General features: G+C 31.4%; 1 protein-coding gene across 1 annotated transcript; it reads right to left on the bottom strand.

The window, feature by feature from the left end:
* Positions 1–4,103: 4,103 nt before the first annotated feature.
* LOC145314952 (uncharacterized) lies at positions 4,104–4,685 on the bottom strand. The gene has a single exon (XM_080155026.1). The coding sequence runs from the start codon at positions 4,683–4,685 to the stop codon at positions 4,104–4,106; it is 582 nt and encodes a 193-aa protein (XP_080011152.1).
* Between the last annotated feature and the right edge of the window lie 17,577 nt (positions 4,686–22,262).

Genomic DNA, 22,262 nt, shown 5'->3' with positions numbered 1-22,262 from the left:
TTCAAATTCAGCTTGTTCCCCCCCCCCCCCCCCGTCTCTCTCTCTTTATTTCTCTCACTCCCCCCCCCCCCCCTACCTCTCTCTCTCATTCCCCCGTTCTCTCTCGGTCTCCCTCTTTCTCTTTCTATCTCTCTAGCTCCTTCTCTTTTTCTCTCTCTTCATATATACGTTACACATAACATTTTACGTTAGAATATCTGTTTAATATATATTTAATCAGTAATTATTAGTTTTATATTTACACCCAATGTAACAAACACGATTTAACGTTTTGCTTCATTTTTTTATCATATTTTAAAGATTGAAAACCTAATATTCTTCATTTCAATTTATCGTCCTCAAAGGGTTGAAATGTTTAGTTTAATATCTGACCACATTACGGGAGTGTCTCATGAATCATTTCATTTTAAAACTAAGTTTTCTTAGATTTACTATATTATAAATTTAAGTTTCTGTTTTATGAATAGAAATCAAATACTTCAATGTTATTTAAATTTCAACATGAATTAAAAAACTGAATTTATGATGCTAAAAGTAGAATAATGGGTCTTAACGTTCTGGTCAATGAGAATTTCATAGGGATTATTGGAGCACTATGAGTTTTATACACTATACGTTTGGAAGATTCGAGCTCATATATAGACGTTTACTTCCTATATAGATCTGTCATGGATCTTGATACAATAAAGCAGGCCGTTTTCCCAGCATCTACTAAAGTGGTTTTGTTTCTTTAGAAATGTTGCATTGACATGTCGTTAATTTTCAATACGTCTTTTTTGTGACGTATTTAAAGAAAATGACTTATTATTATGGCCTTAATTGTTTTTTATTTGCCATTATTTTTCTTTAAAAAAGAAATTACAAATTAATGCCTGATTAAATATAAAATTTAAGGTTGTTTCAATACGTCATATTCTATTTTTTCCACATATTAAAATATATTATAGAATACATATTAATATGACAGTAAATAAAATAAATAATGTGGAGTCAAAACGTCCTTTATTTGTAATAAGTCATCTTTATTAATTAAATAATTTAAATGACGTATTGATAAATAAGGACGCATTAAAATGATCTTATATAAATTTAAAAAGGAAATGGATCAAATAGTTACTGATATTGACACTAGATGGCAGTTAAAATCACTCATTGTTTAGCTTCGTTTTCTCAATGTTTTGACCTTATTTTTAGTTTGACAATTATTATTTTGTAATGAAATGAAGGATATTAGTACTACAGACACCACTATGAATTTATATTTTATTTCCTTTATGCATGTATATTATGAAAACTATTTTTTTTGGTGAGACCTTCTAGAAAGAATAGAACCATATATATAGGTCATGAAACTTTTCAGCAAGCGATGAAATAATAGAAACATATTATGTGTTTGATTCAAAATTATTAGATTAACTTTAACCCTGAATTATTTCTACTATTTTGTTTGTAAGTAAATAATACATTACCAAATTTGGTAGCCATATTGTTTTTTTTGACGTTTTATAAAAATTTGACGTCTTAATACAGCCTTAAATGATTTAAATTGAATTAAATTTAATCATTTTATTTACCACAAATAATAAAAAATTATAATACAATTTTGAAAGTTTGGCGGCCATCTTGTTTTTCTGGACGTTTTAAAGGAAAAATTGACGTTTTAATGCGCCGTTATTTAAGATAAAATGTCATTAATTAAATTCAAAATATTGATGTTATTTATATTTTTTTGGGGACGTTTTTTTAAAGATAACGACGTGTTTTTGGTACACAACACGTCCTTTAAAAAAATTTAAAAAATATGAAACGTCATTTGTATAGTAATAAAAAAGTTACGTCATTAAGGACGTATTAATGCGACATGTTTCTTAAAATAATGCGATAAAAGTATATGCTGGGTTGTACATATTAAAAATTTGAAGATTTCATTAAATAAAAGTAATCGCAAATATACTTAGTAAATAAATATATAAAGTATCCTTTTCTTTGTATTTGTAATTATTTTTTTACATTTATTTACATTTATAAAGATGTGATGATTAATCTATAGATAGACAACTCAAGGAGAGGTAAAAATGGGTTATTAACGCCTCCCCATTTTTGGTAACCCATGAAGTTGTATTACCCTTTCCCTCTATCGATATTTTTATAGAAGCATGTTGGGCAAGCAGGTAGCGAAATCTTAAGCTACAGACTCATAGACATCCTGTTACTTTTATAGAAGGAGATAACTATTGCATTTTGAGAAAAACATATTGGATTATGTTTTTAGGCGCAAGATATTTAGGATAGATTTGTAATTTTTTTTCCGCTGTCAAGAATATTTTTATTCTTGTCTTAATACAAAGATTCTTAAGAAAAGTCCAGACTGACATAGAGATAGATAGATTGATAAAAACACTAGCCAGATAAACATTAAAAAATCCGTAAAGATAAACCATATATGGGTGTAGTAGGCATTTTCTCAGGCTTGTTATTTATATCTAACAAATATACAGGGGAAAAGGGATATTTTATAGTTATTTATCGCATTGTATTATAGACAGCTTTCCGTGGATATTGAAATAAAAAATTATAAGATTAAAGCCAGTGTTGTTGGCCCGGGCTATCAAAACTGGTATAAATTTTATAATTTCCATTTAAATATTCGTGGAAAATTGTTTGTAATGCCGCCTAATGCGATGCTATACATGATCTTAAAGTATGGCTGAGAACCAAATATTATATAAAAGTATGTAATTATTTTCTCGTATTCATTCGAAACCGGTGGATAGGAACCGGTTCTCATCCATACGAAAAAAACTATGTCTAGCATCGAATTATATCCAGATTTCTACGAATATAAAAATGTACAATCATAAGATTAAAACTAGTTTATTTAGCCCCGGGGTGCCTTCGGCACCTCGGGAAACTAGTTTTAATCTTATAATTGTACATTCTATATCCGCGGAAAGCCGTTTATATTACGATGCGAGAAATAACTATTAATGTCTTTAGATCGACAATCGATGTGTCAATAAAATAAAAATCCCATAGTCGAAATAAACCCTTTGAATTGCTTACCTACAGAATTGTACATATTGTGACAGAGTTTGAAAGTTTCACATTGGTCCTGGACAGGTTTTAATCTATTTTTGTCACAAAGGTTAGGTCAAATAGAAAAGAAATGCGTGTTTTCCAACTAAAATTCAAGGAGGGAGATAAGAATTGCTTCATGATAGTGCAGCAGTTGCAAAATACTAAAGGTAGAATTCTTCACAAGAGAATTAGCAGAAAGATTATTTATCTTCAATTGTATCATCCCTATATCCATTAACTTTATGCTAAACCAAATACGGATGTCGTCGTAATGTAATTCTAATATTCTGTATTGTCACAATACAATTTTAATCTAAATTAGCCTAGTATTATGCTGTCATACTACTATGATAGAGTGTTCTTAGAACCATACTTTAGTATCTGATAACACTTTTAAACAAGAGAGTTTTCACAAAACAGAAAATTGTGCTATTAAAAGTAAAATATGAAAATTTGCTATTTAATGTTTAAGACAATAAATAAAAGTCAGGTAGTAATTGTTTTCATATGAGGCAACAAATACTAAAACTGGTGAAACAATTAAGTTGTTTTATTTAAGGAAGCTTTGACTAGTCTTAAGTTATTTTATTTTTCATTCAAAGAGAGGATATTTAGTTTTCAACTTTAAGGACTGTAACAACATTAAATTAATATTGCTTAAAACACCAAAATTTATTTAGATAATGAATTACAATTACAAAAGTTTCAGAAAATAATTCTTTATATTTTTCATCTGACAATTAAACATAAAGATGGTATGGGTAATCATAGGCTTTACCAACAGCAGTCAGGAAGGAGGAGTTTTGTTCTAGCAAGGAGTTGATAGGATCAATCCAGAACCAACCATCAAAGGAATCTTTAGGATAGTATCTTGTAATAAACCATGCATATCTGAACACAAATGGTGCAGCTTCAAGTCTTGGTAATATTTCCTCAATGAAGGCAACTATCTCATTCTCATTATGATTCCTCATTACAGCAAATTCTGTCAGCCAAATAGGTTTGTTGTCATAACGTTTGCTGAATTAATCCAGTCTTGCCATAATTTTTTCTGTGTCTCCATCATACATGTGGACGGCTAGATGATCAATCCTACACCCAAGTTCTTGACATTTTGCCCAGAATCGGTCAAACCATTTCATTTCAGCTGCAGCTATAGCAGGGCCAACAAGTGTTTTGCTAGGGTATTGGAGTTGAACAGCCATCCATTCAATGGCAGCCTCTTCAGGAGTAAGATCAGATTGATCAGCCTGGTTGGGCTCATTAAATCCAAGTAGAAATTGAAACTCATCATCAGCTTTGGGTTCATTCCAAGTTGGATGGTTTCCTTTACCTGGAGCACCCTGGACCATGGGAACATAGTCTAAAATCTTATTCTTTGGAAAACATTCAGATTTATCTCCATCCTTGCAGACACACCACCACTTGTATCTGTTGTTGTTGCATTGTCTTGGGTCTGGGTGGGTGTGATAGTTGTACCACCAGCTTATTGTCTCAAAATTTTCAAAATCTCCACATTTATGGTTTGGCCAGTATGGAACAACTAATCCTTTCTTTGGGCTTTGTATTGAAGTTTCAGCTCCATAAGACAGGGCAAGCAGAATCATTAATGCTGAGAAAATATGCAAGAACATGATGTTCATTATACAAATAAGAGTACTTTACTGTTCTCTATAATTCAAGTCTTAAATTATATATGATGGATTCAAAGGTAATGAGATATAGATATCAACCCAGGTAGCCTAAAACAAAATTTGGAAAATTAAAAAGTAGAAATGTATTATCTAGAAGAAAATTATTCTTCTTTATACTAACCATTCTTACACATTCAGTTTTCTTATAAAATTACTAAGAATAGCGAAAGAATAATTTAAAGGTATATTTATGAATCACAAATTTAATTTAAAAATTAAATTTTTCTTGCTTTTTCAGATTTTTATATTTTTTTTAAATTCTATACTTTCCTACTCTGTGAAGAAGAAAAAATATCATCTGTTTAAAGTATTAATAAAAAATCATTATTTTTTCATGGATTAATAATTATCAATTTTAAGGTATTTATTATTAAAATTTTTCAGAGTTAAAAGTTTTATTTTTGTAAATATTTTATTTTGTAAAGTTTCACATAAAACTTGATTTTTTCAGATTCTATAAAAGCTAGAAAGCTGAACTTTTTGTGAATTTTTTTCTAAATTTTTGTGAATCTAATAAGAACTACTTCATATGTTGATTCATTATGTATCAAGATTTAAGTTATTATAGTAAAGTCATTATTATTTTTTACCTAATTCAAACTTGAAGTGATCAGTTAATGAAGTCTAGGTCCTATTTAGGTATGTCCAGGTTGCCAGGCTATTTAAAACATAAAATGTTTTCTGGTGTTTCAGTGTTTTTAGACCAAAGAGTACCCAATTTAGGGACATTTCTATGAAGCAAAACGCAGTCAGGTATCAAAAGGGATAAAACAATGGCAAATAAATTGATATTCATCCTCAAAGATGACACACAAAAATACATCTTCTGCAGATTAAAATTAAGCAACTCAATAGACCAACCAACCAAAATTCTATAAAAATAAAGTTATTGAGACAAGAATTAAGAAAACGGTATTATAAAACTTTGGAGACTAGTTAAATAAACAACCCAATGTCCCCTACCTCCCTGAAATACTGTACACATTGTCATAGACATATCTTAGGCAAATATTAACTAAATTATTCCTTATTGCAGCTCTAATACCTTAAAACACTTGTAGGCTAAATATAAATATCCAAGAACAAATATTAATTCTGTATAGAGAATATAATAAGGACAAACCACAACCAAAGATGGTCACCTAATACTTTATTCTGGTCATGAAAGTCAACATATGTATGGGGTTGCTATAATTATCCAAAAACGACATGTCAATTCACTAATAGACTGGAAACCTATATCAGACAGAATAATTAAGGCTAGATTCCAATCAAGGCACTGCAAGTTGACCCTTATCCAATGCTATGCCCCAACAAATGACAAAAGTGAAGAAGTAAAACAAGAGTTTTATGATCAACTGCAATCAATCAGAAACTCAGTACCCAAACATGACATGTGTCTAGTTCTTGGAGATATGAATGCTAAAGTAGGAACTGACAGGACTGGAGTGGAAAATGCAATGGGACACTTTGGCATAGGTACAAGAAATGAAAATGGAGAACTTTTACTTGAATTCTGTTTAAATAATGATATGGTCGTAGGAGGTACATTATTCCAACACAAAAACATTCACAAATATACCTGGACAACACCTGATGGACAAACAAGAAACATGATTGACCATATTATGATCAATAGAAAATGGGTCAAATCAATGCAAGACTGTAGGAGCTATAGAGGAGCCGACATATTCAGTGACCATGAACTAGTTGTCAGTAAGATTAAATTAAAGCTGAAGCGTACTGGCCATGATAAAAAGAGTAAGATTGGCAGACAATATGATTCTTCAAGATTAAAGGACCCAGTGATAAAGAATGAATTTGTCTTAAAACTCAGAAATAGATTTCAAGTCTTAGAGGACCTAAATGACGAGACTGAGATCACTTGGACTTCAATTAAAGAAAACTTTCAATCTACTGCTAAGGAAATCCTAGGACACAAGAAACCAGAGAAAAAGGACTGGATCTCTGAAGAAACATGGAACAAAATAGAAGAGAGAAAGAATCTTAATAACAAAATTCATAATGCTCAACATTTGGCTGACATGGGCAATTTAAGAGCTGAATATACTGCTAAAGACAAAGAAGTCAAAAAGCGCACAAGGAAAGACAAGAGAGATTACATTGACAATCTGGCTGAAAAGGCCCAGAGAGCAGCTGACTTCGGTAACATGAAAACAGTATACAACATAACCAAGCAATTAAGTGGCAAATATAACAAAAAGAGTGGTGAAACTATCAAGGCTAAAGATGGTAAATTACTCACTACAGAAAAAGAAGTTGCTGAAAGGTGGAAATCGCATTTTGAAGAAGTGTTGAACAGACCTGAACCTGAAATTACTGCTGAACCAGAACCAGGACATGAAATAGACATAGACACAAGACCACCAACTATTCAAGAAGTTAAAGCTGCTATACATAGTCTAAAGAACGACAAAGCACCTGGACCTGACTTGATAACTGCTGAAATGCTTAAGGCAGACATAGATCTTTCTGCTAGGACTCTGACTGATCTCTTTGATAAAATTTGGAGACAAGAAAAGATACCAACTGACTGGTCTAAAGGTATAATCATAAAACTACCTAAGAAGGGAGATTTGAACAATTGTGATAATTGGAGAGGAATTATGCTGCTTTCTATCCCAAGCAAGGTCCTATGTAAAGTTATTTTAAACAGAATTGATGAGAAAATTGACAATAAACTAAGAGAAGAACAAGCTGGGTTCCGTGCTGGAAGAGGCTGTGTTGACCAAATTTTCACCCTTAGGACAGTTATTGAACAATGTGTTGAATTTAACAAGCCACTCCATGTAAATTTTGTTGATTTCTCTAAGGCCTTTGACTCCATACACAGACAAACACTCTGGAAAATACTAAGAAGTTATGGTATACCTGAAAAGATGATAATTATGATAACTAAATTTTATGACAACTTCCAAGCCTGTGTTTCAGTTGGAAACAATAAGACATCTGATTTCTTTAAAATAAGCACTGGAGTTAGACAGGGATGCATTTTATCACCTATTCTATTTATATTGGTCATTGACTGGGTGATGAAGAAAACCACAGAGGACAAAAAACGTGGTCTCCAGCTGGGCATACTAGGACACCTAGAAGATCTGGACTTTGCTGATGATCTGGCACTGATTTCAGAAACAATTAAACATCTACAAGCTAAGACAGATAGACTAGTCAAATACGCAGGAAAAGTCGGGCTCTTTGTTAATGTCAAGAAGACTGAAATTATGAATATACCTACAAACCCTGATCAAACTATAACAATAAATGGTGAACAATTGAAACAAAGCAACAAATTCACCTATTTGGGGAGTGTTATCAGCAGTGAAAATGGCTCAAAAGCTGATATTAAAACCAGGATTGATAAGGCTAGGGTTGCTTTCAACAGTCTACACAACGTTTGGAATTCAAAGAAACTTGCTCTGAAAACAAAAATCAGACTTTACAACAGTAATGTAAAATCAGTTCTTCTTTATGGAGCTGAATGCTGGAGAACTGTGAAAACTGAAACAAATCAACTTAATGCATTTCACAATAGCTGCCTAAGAAGAATTTGCAAAATATTCTGGCCAAACAAAATATCAAACATTGAGCTGTATGCTAAGACCAAGTGCAATAGTATTGAAGCAGAAGTGAAATTTAAAAGACTAAGATGGCTAGGACATGTGCTCAGAATGGAACAAAATAGGTTTCCAAAAAAGTGCTTAAAATGGAACCCCACCACTGGTAAACGTAAACGGGGACAACCAAAAATGACCTGGAGGCGGAGCACTGAAAAGGACCTCTTTAATTTGAAATTAACATGGGGAGAAGCTGAAGCACTTGCCACAAAAAGGAATTCATGGAGGAGCAGGGTGGCCATATTCTCTGGACTCCACAGTCCAAAAGAGAGACGCGACTGAACTGAACTGAATAGAGAATATAATACATCTAGATAATCAATCTGACCCCATTTTTTGTCAATCTTAAAATGGGATATGTTTATTGTCTATTGTCTATGTTTTGTTACATACAAGATCTATTCAAGAAATAGCACAATTTATGCTATATACTACTAGTATACTTTTAAATTTAAATTTTTTTTTATTTCTGCTAAAATGTTCGTAAAATTTGTTGTATTTGTATGAACACATGAAAACAAATGTCGACGGACCACAAAAATGTCTTTTAGGTGAGTCATAGGTTTTCCTACAACATACATTTGATAAATTAATTGGAAAACTAGGACAAAAATACATAGATGGACAGAAAACTAATGTATAAGTATGGATGTATAATCCCAACTACCTGCCCCAAGTGGTAGAGACCCTTTTAGTCTGCTAGCAAGTTGTTTTTTTTCCTTTTTTATGATATCTTGTTTATATTTCTGACGCTATTAGCTGAATTCAAGGACTCAATACAAAATCTGGACACATTCCCTACCTTGAGGGGAGAGTAACATTATAGCCCATGTCCTCTCTATTATTTTACTTTAATAGAAAAATAGAAAAACTAGGTCAACGTCAAACTTTGTTCGCATATGAAATACAGCCATACATTATTCTAAAACAGAACTCAATTTAGGTTACTATCCCCCCTGTCATTTATTGGCTGTTCGTTCATCCAGTAGAAGGGGAGGGGATGGGGTAAAGGGGTTGTAATGGGGAAATCTTATTTTTAGCTCGCTGCGTGTTTCACTGTTCATTTTATTAGAAAACATGAAAATCTGGTGTAAGATCCAAGTAAAAATATATCCATATATCAACTTAAACTGCAACATAGTCTATAGCCCTAGCGAAGTGCTTTAATCTAGCAGAAGCCCAGCCTAGACTTAAACCTTAACCTTGACTGACCCAACTTAACCTAGCCTTACGTCTGTTTTCTATAATTTCTTGGTGTGATGTAATCCCGATAGGTGCAATTCTGCCTTACAAAACAACGTCTGTTTACATAAAATAAAATTAAATAAAACAGTTGTATGTATTTTCTATTTAGAAACTTCGTATAGGTCTTATTATCCATCTTACCTGTCTTTCTAACTATAAGTGAACTGCATATTTTTTCTGTGTAATAGTTTAAACTACAACTATAGGTCATATATATATATATTTGAGAGAATTTCAATTTTTTACAAGATAGTTTTAAAAATATCAAGACTTAATAAAAATCATATTTTGGGATGTTTGCAACTTATATGGCTGTCCTGTTTTCACAAAATCAGCAACGATATAGGAAGACAGGATAGAGGGAGGCGCAGCCACTTGTTTACCTAAATATAGTAAACGACACCATTAAGCCTTTGTCCATCTTTCTTTATTACATCATTTAGAGGTAATCTCCCTGTTATTGACATGTGGACCATTTAAACCCCCCTCGTATCATTGAGTTTTGATGCTAATATGGTATAAATGACTGAGATATACATATATCTTGGTCTATTCATAGATTTATGATTACCTCATATGGGCGAGGATGCTGTCCATGACACTTTAACGTCTGGTCTAACAACCAAAAATAGATAAGGGGAAGCCAGTAACACCCAACAGAGCAAAGACGTCCAAGGGGGGGGTAAAGTGGGGATTACCCCCCCCCCCCCCCATTTAAAATTTACCACTACCCTGGGGGTGCTGTGGGCACCCCCAACCATTTAGGAGGGGTATTTACCCCCTTAAAAAAGAGCTTGGACGCCCCTGCAACAGAGCATATGACATAACAGCAGTGGGAACCATTTTTAACGTCTTTTGTTATGATGTAGTATTGAGCCAAGATTCGAACTCATTATTTCCCCGGCAACAAGCGGATGCGCTAAGTGTTAAGCCATGGTCGCAGGTAGATTTATGATAGTAAACTGATAAAAAAATTTATGAGCGGAAATGCCATACAAGAATTGACAAATTAATGTTATACAGTTTTTTCCTCGTAGTTCTAAAGGTGGTCGGTCGGTTGGTCAGGCATATTCTAGTTATTGAGTAGTTGCGCTAATAAAAAATTGGGAGGGGGTGGTAGGAGGTGGGGTCCAATTACAATAAAGACGTATTTTGGCTATTTATCCTAGTAGCCAGCCAATTTTAGAAAATTATCAACAACTTTTTATCAAGATGGGTCTCATGGATAGATGGATAGATAAACAAGAATAATTTTGTCCATTAGTAGAGCACTAATATTGTATATTAGTAGCGGAGCAATGACACTAAAAAAAAAATATCCTTACATTATATAAAGTAGTAATGTTTTTTGTCAGAAGCTAAAGGTGTCGGAAAATGATGTATGGGTTGTAGTTTTTAGGGAAGATTCATAAATGTGTTCGAGTTGAACCAATTGAGTTCTCCATTTTAGAAAAGCTTCACTTGCGTCATTGGTTTTAAGCAAATTTTCTGTCTTTCCCTATCCCTTCCAATACAGAGCCCTAGATGCAAGGGACACAGTCGCTAGTTAAGAATATATTAAACTGCAATATTAAACCAAATTTAAATGAAATTAGTCCAAAACTTGTGAAAATTTCATTGCCATATATGCCCTTTTTTATATTTATAGATTTCTTCCTATTAAAAGAACTGTTTGTGTGTACTTCAAGATCTCTTAAATGTCAGAACCTGATGATCCACACTATTTATAAAAATTTGGCAATTGGTCAGGGCAGGTTTTCGAGTATTTTGCAAGGGGGGACAAATCTATCCTTTAGGCTAGATACGAAGCCTCTACTTCAAATAGAACTATTTTTCTCTGTATCTATCAATATATCCTATTTCTTTATTGTGTTGGCCAATTTATTTAGAATTATCAATTTATTTAGAATTATCAATACCTTTTTATAAAAGTTTTTATTCTTATCTTATCTTCATAACGATGTGGGAATGGTTTCACAATAGAGTTACAGTAACTAGATAAACAAATAGTATTTTTAGGTGCTATGTTTATCGGTCTGGTTTTCTAGAAGAATTACATATTATACTAGGGTTCTAAAGCGATAAGACAATGGCCGATAGATTGATTCACATCTCCAATGATGATTACCCCTTCTGTATATTACAATTAGGAGTTGAAACGTTTGGATTCACAAATTAATGAACCAACCAATCAAAATTCAATTAAAGTACCCAAAGTTGTTATTCCAATGAATGAGAAAACATTATTTTATAACTTTAGGGAATAGTATAATAAAAAGCAAAATGAACATCGTATTAACATACTTATGTTTACTAAAATTTTCGAAAATCTCACTTTATATATATTTTTGTTGCTTTCAAGGAGAGAGGGGACAATGTATTGTAAACTATTCAGATACCCAAGGTATAACCACGTTTTCTTATTAGTTAGCTCACAAATATTAGATACTTTTAATAAATTTTGAATCGTTAATTAGTAATGTCCAAACTTTTTATCCAATAAACTAAAAGGAATTTAATCTAATAAAAGGTTAATTTTGTTTATATACATAGTAAGATATATAAGTTGGAAAGAATTTTAATGTTAGAGGGAGATTTGAAATCTGCATCAAATTTTAAGGATTTTTTATAAAATTCGTTTTTTGTATAATTTTTTATCTAAAAGCGGAAATACAATTTAAGTTAATTAATTTTGACATCTGTGATTGGCAGACATAGTACCTTGGGCTGACGAAATTAAAATTCATGTAATATTGCTAATTTGCGACAATACTAATTACCCAAAATGACATAAAATTTTGTTTAAAAATATGCAATATTCATCCATTAACAAGGAAGTAAACATCATTAACTGTGAAATACTGGAAATAGTGAAGAGTTAATTATCTTTTGTGAATGTAAAATATATTTTTTTTTACAATTTACCTTGCAATATTATATAATTTCATATATATTGCAGGTTTAATGGATTTTTTATGTAATATTCATAGATTTTAATATAAACCTGGTAATTATTTTTTATTTTAAAATCACTAAACCTAGTGAAGGCTTACAATCTTGTTAATGTTTAGGTGCCATTTTTTGTTCAATAGATATGTTAATGTAAGAATGGACCTCTTATTTTTAAAAAGGATAACAACATCAAGCATATATGCCCTTAAGGTACGCTCTTATGGTGTTGTCATCTTGTTTTTTAAGTGATAATGTTGAAAATTGGACTAAAAACAGATGTCCTTTTAGCAATAAAAAATTTATAATTTTAATTGTCTTATTTAATACGTTACCCTGAGAACAAACTATATAATTTATTTTTATTTACATGTATGATATTTTCCCTTTTATTGAAAATTATTCTTATTCTTTATTATTTATGATTGAATTTCCTAATAATCCTTGAAATATTATTGAAACAAGGAAAATAATATCCAAATATAAATCAGTTTGAGCTTGAAGTATGTCTAAAATTTTTATTTATCTTTTAAAAATATTTAATACAAATTTTTACTTTAGGTTACAAAAGATTACATGTTTATTTTGATGGAGATACGTTGTGACGTACAGACAAACAAATTAAAGAGAAGCTGCGCTTCTTCAAAATATAGATAGATGTGTGTGTTTGGGAAAGGGGTGAAACAAGGTCAAGTTAGGTGACCGAAAAGATATGTTGATAATTATGTATGTATGTTACATGATACTTAGGGGGGAGGGGGAATATTTACACGGCACCCCAAGGGTAGGGGTAAATTTAAAATGGGAGGGATAATCCCCACTTTACCCCCCCCCCCTTGGACGTCTGATCTCAAGTAATAGTTTATTTGTTATTAAAAGCAAAGCTTATCTAAAATAAGGGTTGGTCTGTCTGACTTTAGTAATAATCATTATTGTCAATAGGAAATTCAGGGATCTTAGGGGATAAGACGTTGAAAGAATGATAACTTCCCATAGGAAGAGTTTATAACTATTTTAGGGAAGAGTACCACCAATCTCCCAATAGAAAACACTCCTAAAAAACAATAAATAAAATAGACAATTGAAGTATAAACAAGCCTTTTCGCCCCTCGAGGCATCTACGGGCACTAGAGGTAGAGTAAAGTGAAAATTTGTTTTAAAGATATTCTGTTTAATAAGGGAAATTTATTCAATAATAAAGATGGAGTGCCTGAACTCGCTAGGAACTTTAAAGGAAAGCACCAACGATTTTTTTCAAGTTGTGTTAAATACTGATTGTAATGTGTCGGATTTATGTACTTATAAATGTTGTCATTCTTGTTAAGTAATTTTTATTTATAACTAGCAGTTACTCCCCTAGAGGCCTCTAAAGCACTTGAAGTAATAGAGGTGGTTTAATCTGAAGCTATGTTGTTAAGGAGAACCATATTAGTTTAGCTGTTCCTCATATATTCCTTAAGGACAGGTTTTAAGCTATTTTAAGGAACTCAGTTTATAATGATATTAGTTCAATTTAATGAGGATGACAAACAACATTTATAAAAGCAAAGCTGAAAAACAGTAAGACAAACGAACATAAACACTTGTAAAGTGTCAGAACTAAATAATCAGAATATAAATGTATAAAGTCGAAACAAAATTAGGATCATGTTACTTGTCGATGCAGCGCTTATCACATGTTACTTGACGATGCAGCAAACTCATACATGTTACTTGTTAGTGCAGCAATATCCCCCCTCCATTCCCTATAGAGATACTAATATGATTATAAATAGAAACAATTAAGATTAATTCGTTAGCTCAACATTTATTAGTAATGGTTTTGAATATATGCAAAAACATTATTAAATAATTAAACATGATATTGAATAGCAATCTGGTTGCACAAATTGTAAAATGCATTATCATTATAGCGATCCCTCCACATGTATTCATCCAAATAACTTTGTAAGAAGGTTCTCTGACAACCTCTCATTGCTTCAAGATGAAGGAAGTTGTTTGGGGTTTTGAAGTTCTTTAGAAATGACTAAAAAGCTTATTTTCAATAAAAATATAACTAACATTGTCTGCCCATCTCCTTTTTTTTATCTCCCTTTATCATGTTACTTGTAGATGCAGCTCTTATAAACATGTTACTTGTAAGTGCAGCGCTGCATCAACAAGTAACATGATCCCAAAATTAAAATTAAATTTGTTGAAAAACTGCTAAAAATTAATCCTTTGTTTTGGAAAATTTCTGCCCCCCACAATACTTCCTTCAATTTATTTATCATTCTTTGACCAAACTTAGTTCTCTTTGGATAAAGAGATGTTTTTTTTGATGAAATATATTCATCCTCATAATCATTTACATGTATAGACAAGTATTAGGTAAATGAAAGAAAGTTTTTTTTCTTAGCAATTAATTATATACATAATTTTTTACATTAATCTAAGTACTTTTCAAATAATGAATTTCATTTCAAGACTAGGTATAGGTCATTTAACTATCCCTTTTTCCAATTTAGCAGGTTAATTACTCTGCCTTCTATTTCCTATTACTAGCAAAGCAAAGCTTCAATATAAATAGAAGCGCAGCTACTCTATAAATTAATATGCTTGCTTGTGCTTCATAAGAAACTGAATAAGGAAAACGAAATTTCACACAATTTGTAGGCTGGTGGCACAAATCATACATCAGATATATATATTTTACATCTTTCTCTATATTTCCAAATTTTCTCCCTCTCTTTTTATGTATATTGAACATCAGAAATATCTCACATTGGCTGTTGGTCAATTTATGATTTTCAGATTTTCATTCTTTATTAATTATATATTTCCGTGTCTGCGACTGTAATATGAAATGAATATCTTTGGTAAATCTGATCAGAAAGATATAGTGTTTAATATATAGTACATAGTCTCCTCCCTTTAGATTCAAAAGTAAAAGTGAAAAACTACCCTGGCAGAGAGGTGGGTAGGGGTTCGGATTATTTTTCATAATATTTTGGGGTGAAGAGGAAGGGGGGGGGGGGGGTGGACAGATTTTTTTTAGTTGAGGTCAAGGAATAGGATTGTCAAATAAAATTTTGTCAAGAAAATCCATATGAATTATTATTTAACAACCAGCAGAAATATAGCTAGATGTTTTTTTGTTAAAGTGTAAAAAACCCTACCAAAAATTTAATCATACTTAATGTAACTGTCATAATAATCTAACACTGGCATTTATACATCCAATTGTCAAATATATATCTAGTTCTTGCTAAATTAAAATCTAAAACATTAATATTAAGAATTACCAATTCTGTAGATAACAATTATTGTTAAACGTTTTGGACTAGAGTAATAAACGCCAATATAAATTTTGGATGTATAAATGATAGTGTTAGATGTATATTTGTCAGCATACTAACGATTTTAAGCAAATTACTGTCGAATTTACATTTATACAAACAATTTTGACAAAATACATTGGATGTATTTCTGCCAATTGTATAAACGGCAACCTCCTGTTATATGATATTCTTTCTTTGGGGGGGAAGGGGGTGTTAATGTTTAGAAAGGATTGTTGAAATGAGAGAAAGGGGACAATGAGCATTTATTACACTAGTCCCCAAAGTTTTTAATAATGTTTTCTTATTCGTTAGCCTAGCAACTTTTGGGACTTTTGATTGGATGATTATTTAAGTTGAGTGTTTAAACGTTTCTACTTCTAATTTTAATCTACAGAAGTGGTAATTTTGTGTAACATCATTGGGATTTATTGGCCATTGTCTCATCTCTTTAGATCATTGGAATTTGACCTTACAGACAAGTATTAGTAAATAAAAGATAAAGTGAAAAATCTTTATATTTATATATCTGTCTGTATGTAGCTAAAGATCTAGGTAACTTCTGAACTGATTTGGTTCTCCTTTAAAAGGTAACTGCTCATAGGAGATTTTATTTTGGAGAAGTTACTATTATCCCTAAAGAAATTGCATCAAGAAAAAATTCCCCCAGTCCCATACCCAAAAAAATCAATTTAAAAAATGTTTATATCTCTAATACAAAGTAACTTGATGTCTGTCCGTCTGTCCCTTAAGATCTTGGTAACCACTAAACCGACTGGATTCTACTCTTCAGGGAATATACCTACTGGTCATGTGGTTGTTTTAGGCTATTTTCTTAAAGGATGGGACACCCATACTCCTCCCCCCCCCAAAAAAACAACATTTTATTTTATTTTAGGCAGTTAATTTAAAAGTAGTGGTTGCAGCACCTCTTACATCTTTGGGCAATGTCCCTAGAGGCTAGGGGCATATAATAAAAGAATTATTCAAAAGTCAGAAATGCTAGGTTGAGTGATTTTTTCGGAAAAATTTTATTTTTACCCTTTTCCGAAAAATTAGAAAAATTACCCCTTTTACTTAACCCTTACAGCTCGGGCCCCAATTCCCACCTTAATAGATCGGGGGGGGGGTCATATTGACCCCCCCCCCTCTATCTCGGCTTCTGTTACAGATAAAGACGTAAAATTTTTTTCTGGTGGTTCATGTGTATTTTTAGAGAAAATTACTTTTTCTAGTCATAGCGGTCAGGCCGCTCCTTAGCCGCTTTTTAGCGGCCAGCCGCTAAATTTTAAAACAGCTGTAGAGCGGCCAATTTTGCAGCTAGGATGATCAAATTTTAGGACGAACTTTTATTTTTCATAACAAAAAAATTACTTTTTCTGATCATCGCCGAAAAACGGCAAATTACGGAAACCGTTATTTTCGGCGGTTACGGCGGTAAAACGGCGGTTGGCGGCGCCAATTAATATTTTTATCTGTTTATTGTTGCTCAAGAATTTACCAAAAAAATTTATAGGTCTCTAGCTGTAATAGAAGCCACGATATTCATGAGATATGTCTGTAGTAAAAGCCGGACAAAAATCGGTCAAAAAATCGGTCAGGGTGCGGTCAAACGGTCATAACACCACTTTTCTCATAAGGTCATTGATATCTTAGTATTCACCAAAAAAAATTTAGGTTTCAAAAGTCATAATGTAGAAATTAAGATTTATTTAGAATTTTTTTTAAATTTTGGTGCTACCCAACCGACTTTGACCGGACACCACGACCGACACAGACCAGATATCCTAATAAAATCAACTCTTGCCGACGCATAATTACTAAACTTAAAAAGTCATGAAGTCACAGCTCTCCATCTTACCTACAAAAAAAATGACATTGAAAAAACTAGAGGGGGGGGTCAATATGACCCCCCCCCCGATCTGTAAGGGTTAAGATCATTAAGTATGCTAAATTGTAGAATATTACAACACTAATTATCTTTTCTTGGCCAATATTACAAGCCTAATTATCTTTTCTAAAAAATACAGAAAATCTAAAAGGGTAATTATGTGTGTCATATTTGTATTATTACATAGATGATTATATTTTTTGAAAATAAAAATAAATAAAAAAAATCATATAGGATAATCATATATGTAAAATTCATTTTTGAGATATTGGCATAATTTCGAATTTAGACAGCCTGAGTTACAATGTCTGGTGATTGGTGGATTGAAAATTATCTTCGCTCTGATAGGAGAAGCTTAAGTGTCGCACATCATTCAACCAATTAGAGCGCAGGTAGTTTTCAATCCACCTATCCTATTGGTCAAAATTTATGAACTTAAATTGTATTTCCACTTTTAGATAAATAATTATACAAAAAACGAATTTTATAAAAAAAAAAATCCTTAAAATTAGATGCAGATTTCAAATCTCCCTCTAACATTAAAATTCCTTCCAACTTATATATCCTAATACATAGGGAATGTTTCATGTCTCTTAAGATATCTTGTTGCTTTAGAAGTTTAGAACCACTCTTTTAAAATATTGCTACTGGTTTCGATTAGGCTTCCTTGCAGTGTTGCGGAGCCGGGAGCCGTGGAGCCGCCATATTTTTCCGGAGCTGGATTTGTTAAAAAACGGCTCCGGCTCCGGAATAGATAAACAAAGAGATTTTTTATAAATTATAATTTGGTAACTCAAATGCCCCTTTTAAGATTTTCAAGTCCATTTTTTTCAAAAATTAAACTTTTAAAACCTTCAAAAGTCAAAAAAAGACGTGGGGAAAAAAATATGTCGATTTTTTCTTGATTTTAGGACGGAGCCGGAGCCGAAGCCGCCATTATCACAGATGGCTCCGCGGAGCCGGAGCCGCACCAAAATCAAACGGCTCCGCAACGCTGCCTCCTTGCATATTTTCAGGCTACAAAAGAAAGAAACTTGTTCTTTACATTAGAGGACTAATAAGACAATTATCTATCATTGAATTATCCCTGAGAAACTATATATATATAAATAGACGTCTAAATTTGGACAGGTTTCTGTGAAAATGGATTATTTCATCTAAAATTTTGCTAATAGTTTTCTTTAATGAATCTTTCCTTTTATAATCAAAATTTTTACAAAATACAGGATAAAATTATCCATAGAGGTAAAACTTAAATAAGTTAATGTCATAGTATAATCTATCTTTATACTTATATATTGAAACATTTTAAAAATGTATTGCTTAAATAAAGAAAAAAGGTAATATATATTAGTGAATATACTATCTATCACTAATAGCGGTACGCCCCTAGGGGTCTCTAGGGGCATTTGTAGTGGTAGGAAAACAAAACAGTTTGGCGTGGGTCTTTAAATTGAAAAAAAAATAATAAAAAATTTACATAAACCTTCCAAGGATTTTTAAGAAGCTACATTGTAAAGGAGAATCATATCTGTTCAGCAGTTCCTTCGGTACAAACAAACAGACAGACTCACAAATCATCCTGTTATTTTTTTTAAGGAGTTTATATCTTTACAAACCTTTACATCTCAATTTTATAACACAATCTATAGCTAACCGTTTCTGGCATTGCGACGTACATACCAAAGTTGTAAAAAAAAAACGATACGTGTTTAAAAGGCTGAAAACATTTGCTAAAATTCCCAGCTAAAGAAGTTGTATCAACTTTTTTTTTTATAGCTAGCCGGTTCTTTTAGTAAGTAGTAGATGTAAAATTTTTCATAGAATTCAGATATGCAATCGGTTTTTTTGTAGACCTCTTATTTTTTAAGTAATTTAAGTTTTTTAAAATAATAATTAAGTCGGTTTTAAGGTACTAAAACGCAACAAAATAAAAGAAGAAAATGGTCAGTAAGAACAAAAATAGTAAGATCTTTAATTTGACACCTTACTTTTAAAATTCTGTTGAGTAATTATTGAAAAAATCTATTTTTTTAACCTCGGTATAATAAAAACTTTAGACCTAAATATTTTCTCAAACAGACATAAAAAACATGGGTTCATATATACCATTAGAATCAGAAAAATATTACGAATCCATTGTAAGCAAAATTGAAAAAAAATAAAAAATTAAAAAATTACAGAAATGGCCAATTATTTTTTTTGTTCAGACAACACTATTGTCTTCCCTTTTTTACCCCCTCTTTACCCCCTCTTTACCCCCTTCCCATTTTTATACTCAATTGAAGAATTAAGACGTTGCCTGTACAACATAATATGATATTTTCATGTAATTCCTTTTATTGTAGTTTATATACTATATTGTAAACTTTTTTTTTCAATTTTGCTTACAATGGATTCGTAATATTTTTCTGATTCTAAAGGTATATATGAATCATTATTTTTTTATTTGTGAAATAATAAAATTAAGTTCAAAGTTTTTATTCTCGTGGGTTTAAAAAAATCGATTTTTTCAATAATTACCTGACAGAATTGAAAAAGTAAGGTGTCAAATTAAAGATCTTACTATTTTTGTTCATAATGACCATTTTCTTTCTTTTTTTTGTTGCATTTTAGTACCTTAAAATCGACTTAATTTTTTTTTTTTAAAACTTAAATTACTTAAAAAATAAGAGGTCTACAAAAAAACCGATTGCATATCTGAATTCTATGAAAAATTTTACATCTACTACTTACTAAAAGAACCGGCTAGCTATAAAAAAAATAGTTGATACACCTTCTTTACAGATAATGGTTCATTTTGATGAACAATTTTTAGCAATAATTATTTATATTCTCAAAATATAATGATTTTTATTTTAAAATGTGAGTAAAAGGACAAAAAGTACATCAAAATAAGTAAGGTAGGTTTTTTTAATATACATCTAAGAATTAATTTATTTGAATACTTTTTTTGGAGAGGTTTGGTGATTTTTATGATAAAAAAGATCAAAATATAATATTAACATGTTTGATTTCATAAAAAGCATCTCTAAATTTGAAATCTGAAATTAAGTAATGTGTCTAAAATATATACATGTTTTCTTCAAACCTAAAATGAAAATTGCAGGTTTTTGGACACTTCATTAATTGAGTAATTAATTATATCAGTAATCTTTTTGAATTATTTAAATGAAATATTAAATATTAACATTAAAAAATAACCTAATAAAATTTTATTTGTTTTCAGGTTTAAGTGGGTCGGGTTTGAAGCTTCTTAAATGGAAAATGCTGAAGGATATCTGGAACTGAGTATAATAGGTTTTACATAAATAACACACAAAATTGTTTTTAGATGATATTGAAAAAATACTACTACAAAACATTAGACAAGATATTATTGGAGTAAACATTAGAGGTTAATCGAAAAAAGGAGTGAGTATGCAGGTATCTAAAGGGATAGGCAATGGCCGATAAATAGATGTACATCCCCGATGATGATATACAGAATTCCCCTTTCTGTAGATTACAAACAGTGGTGTGTCGAAACGTTTGGACACTCATCTTAATGAACTAATCAATTAAAGTTCAATAAAAGTCCCCAAAGTTGTTAAGAAAAAGAATAGAAAAATGTTATTATAAATAATGGAGTAGTGTAATGAATATCTCAATGTCCCCTACCTCCCTGGAAAGCACGGGTCTGGCCCCAAAGTTTTATAACCAAGTTCTATCATTCGATTGTTTAAAACTTAAGGGTTTTTGATTGGGTTGTGCAAAGTAGCAGTGTCCTAACTTTTCCAGTTAAGTGAGTTTTTTTTTAAATAATAAAAAAAAGATAATCTGTACTGGTTAGACTTTTCAGGGACTAGGAAATGTGATTCAGACAAAAAATTTTAGTGAAAATTTACCCACAAATCTCTTCACTTATTTCTCCCCCCCCCCCCCTTCTTACCCACTTCCCCTCAGCTACATTAAAAACAAGTTTTACGCCAACTCTACTCCAACAAAATATTTAATTTTCGGCAATTTCAAATGGAATTAATTGGCTGAATCACAGACTATTCAAAATTAAAAACTCTATAATAACTCAAATATCAAAAACAATATATATTGATGATTTTGTTTTCTAGATATTCTCTCTAAAGATTAACCTAAATTTAACATTATGCTAAAAACCAGACAAATACTGTAAAAATAATATAAAAATTGGGGTGTAGTCTCTTTCGTGACAACGACTCTTAAGTGGAGTTTCGTCGTATTTTCACAGTAACTTTGATAGATTATTTTAGGTTAGGTTAGGTGATTGCCCGCAGGGGCTTGAAATAGGAGAAAAACTACTGTGGAAATATATGACTAAACGCCCCTTAACGGGCGTTGTCACGTAGAGGACTATACCCAAAAATTGTCTAACAAAACTTTGTTTCTAAAGATCTCTATAATGACTTTTAGTCAAAACGAAAGGGAAAAACAT

The sequence above is a fragment of the Acartia tonsa genome, chromosome 3 (genome assembly GCF_053477335.1).
Source record: "Acartia tonsa isolate MP-2025a chromosome 3, ASM5347733v1, whole genome shotgun sequence".
Lineage (NCBI taxonomy): Eukaryota > Metazoa > Arthropoda > Copepoda > Calanoida > Acartiidae > Acartia > Acartia tonsa.
This window is presented reverse-complemented; position numbering and strand designations above follow the sequence as displayed.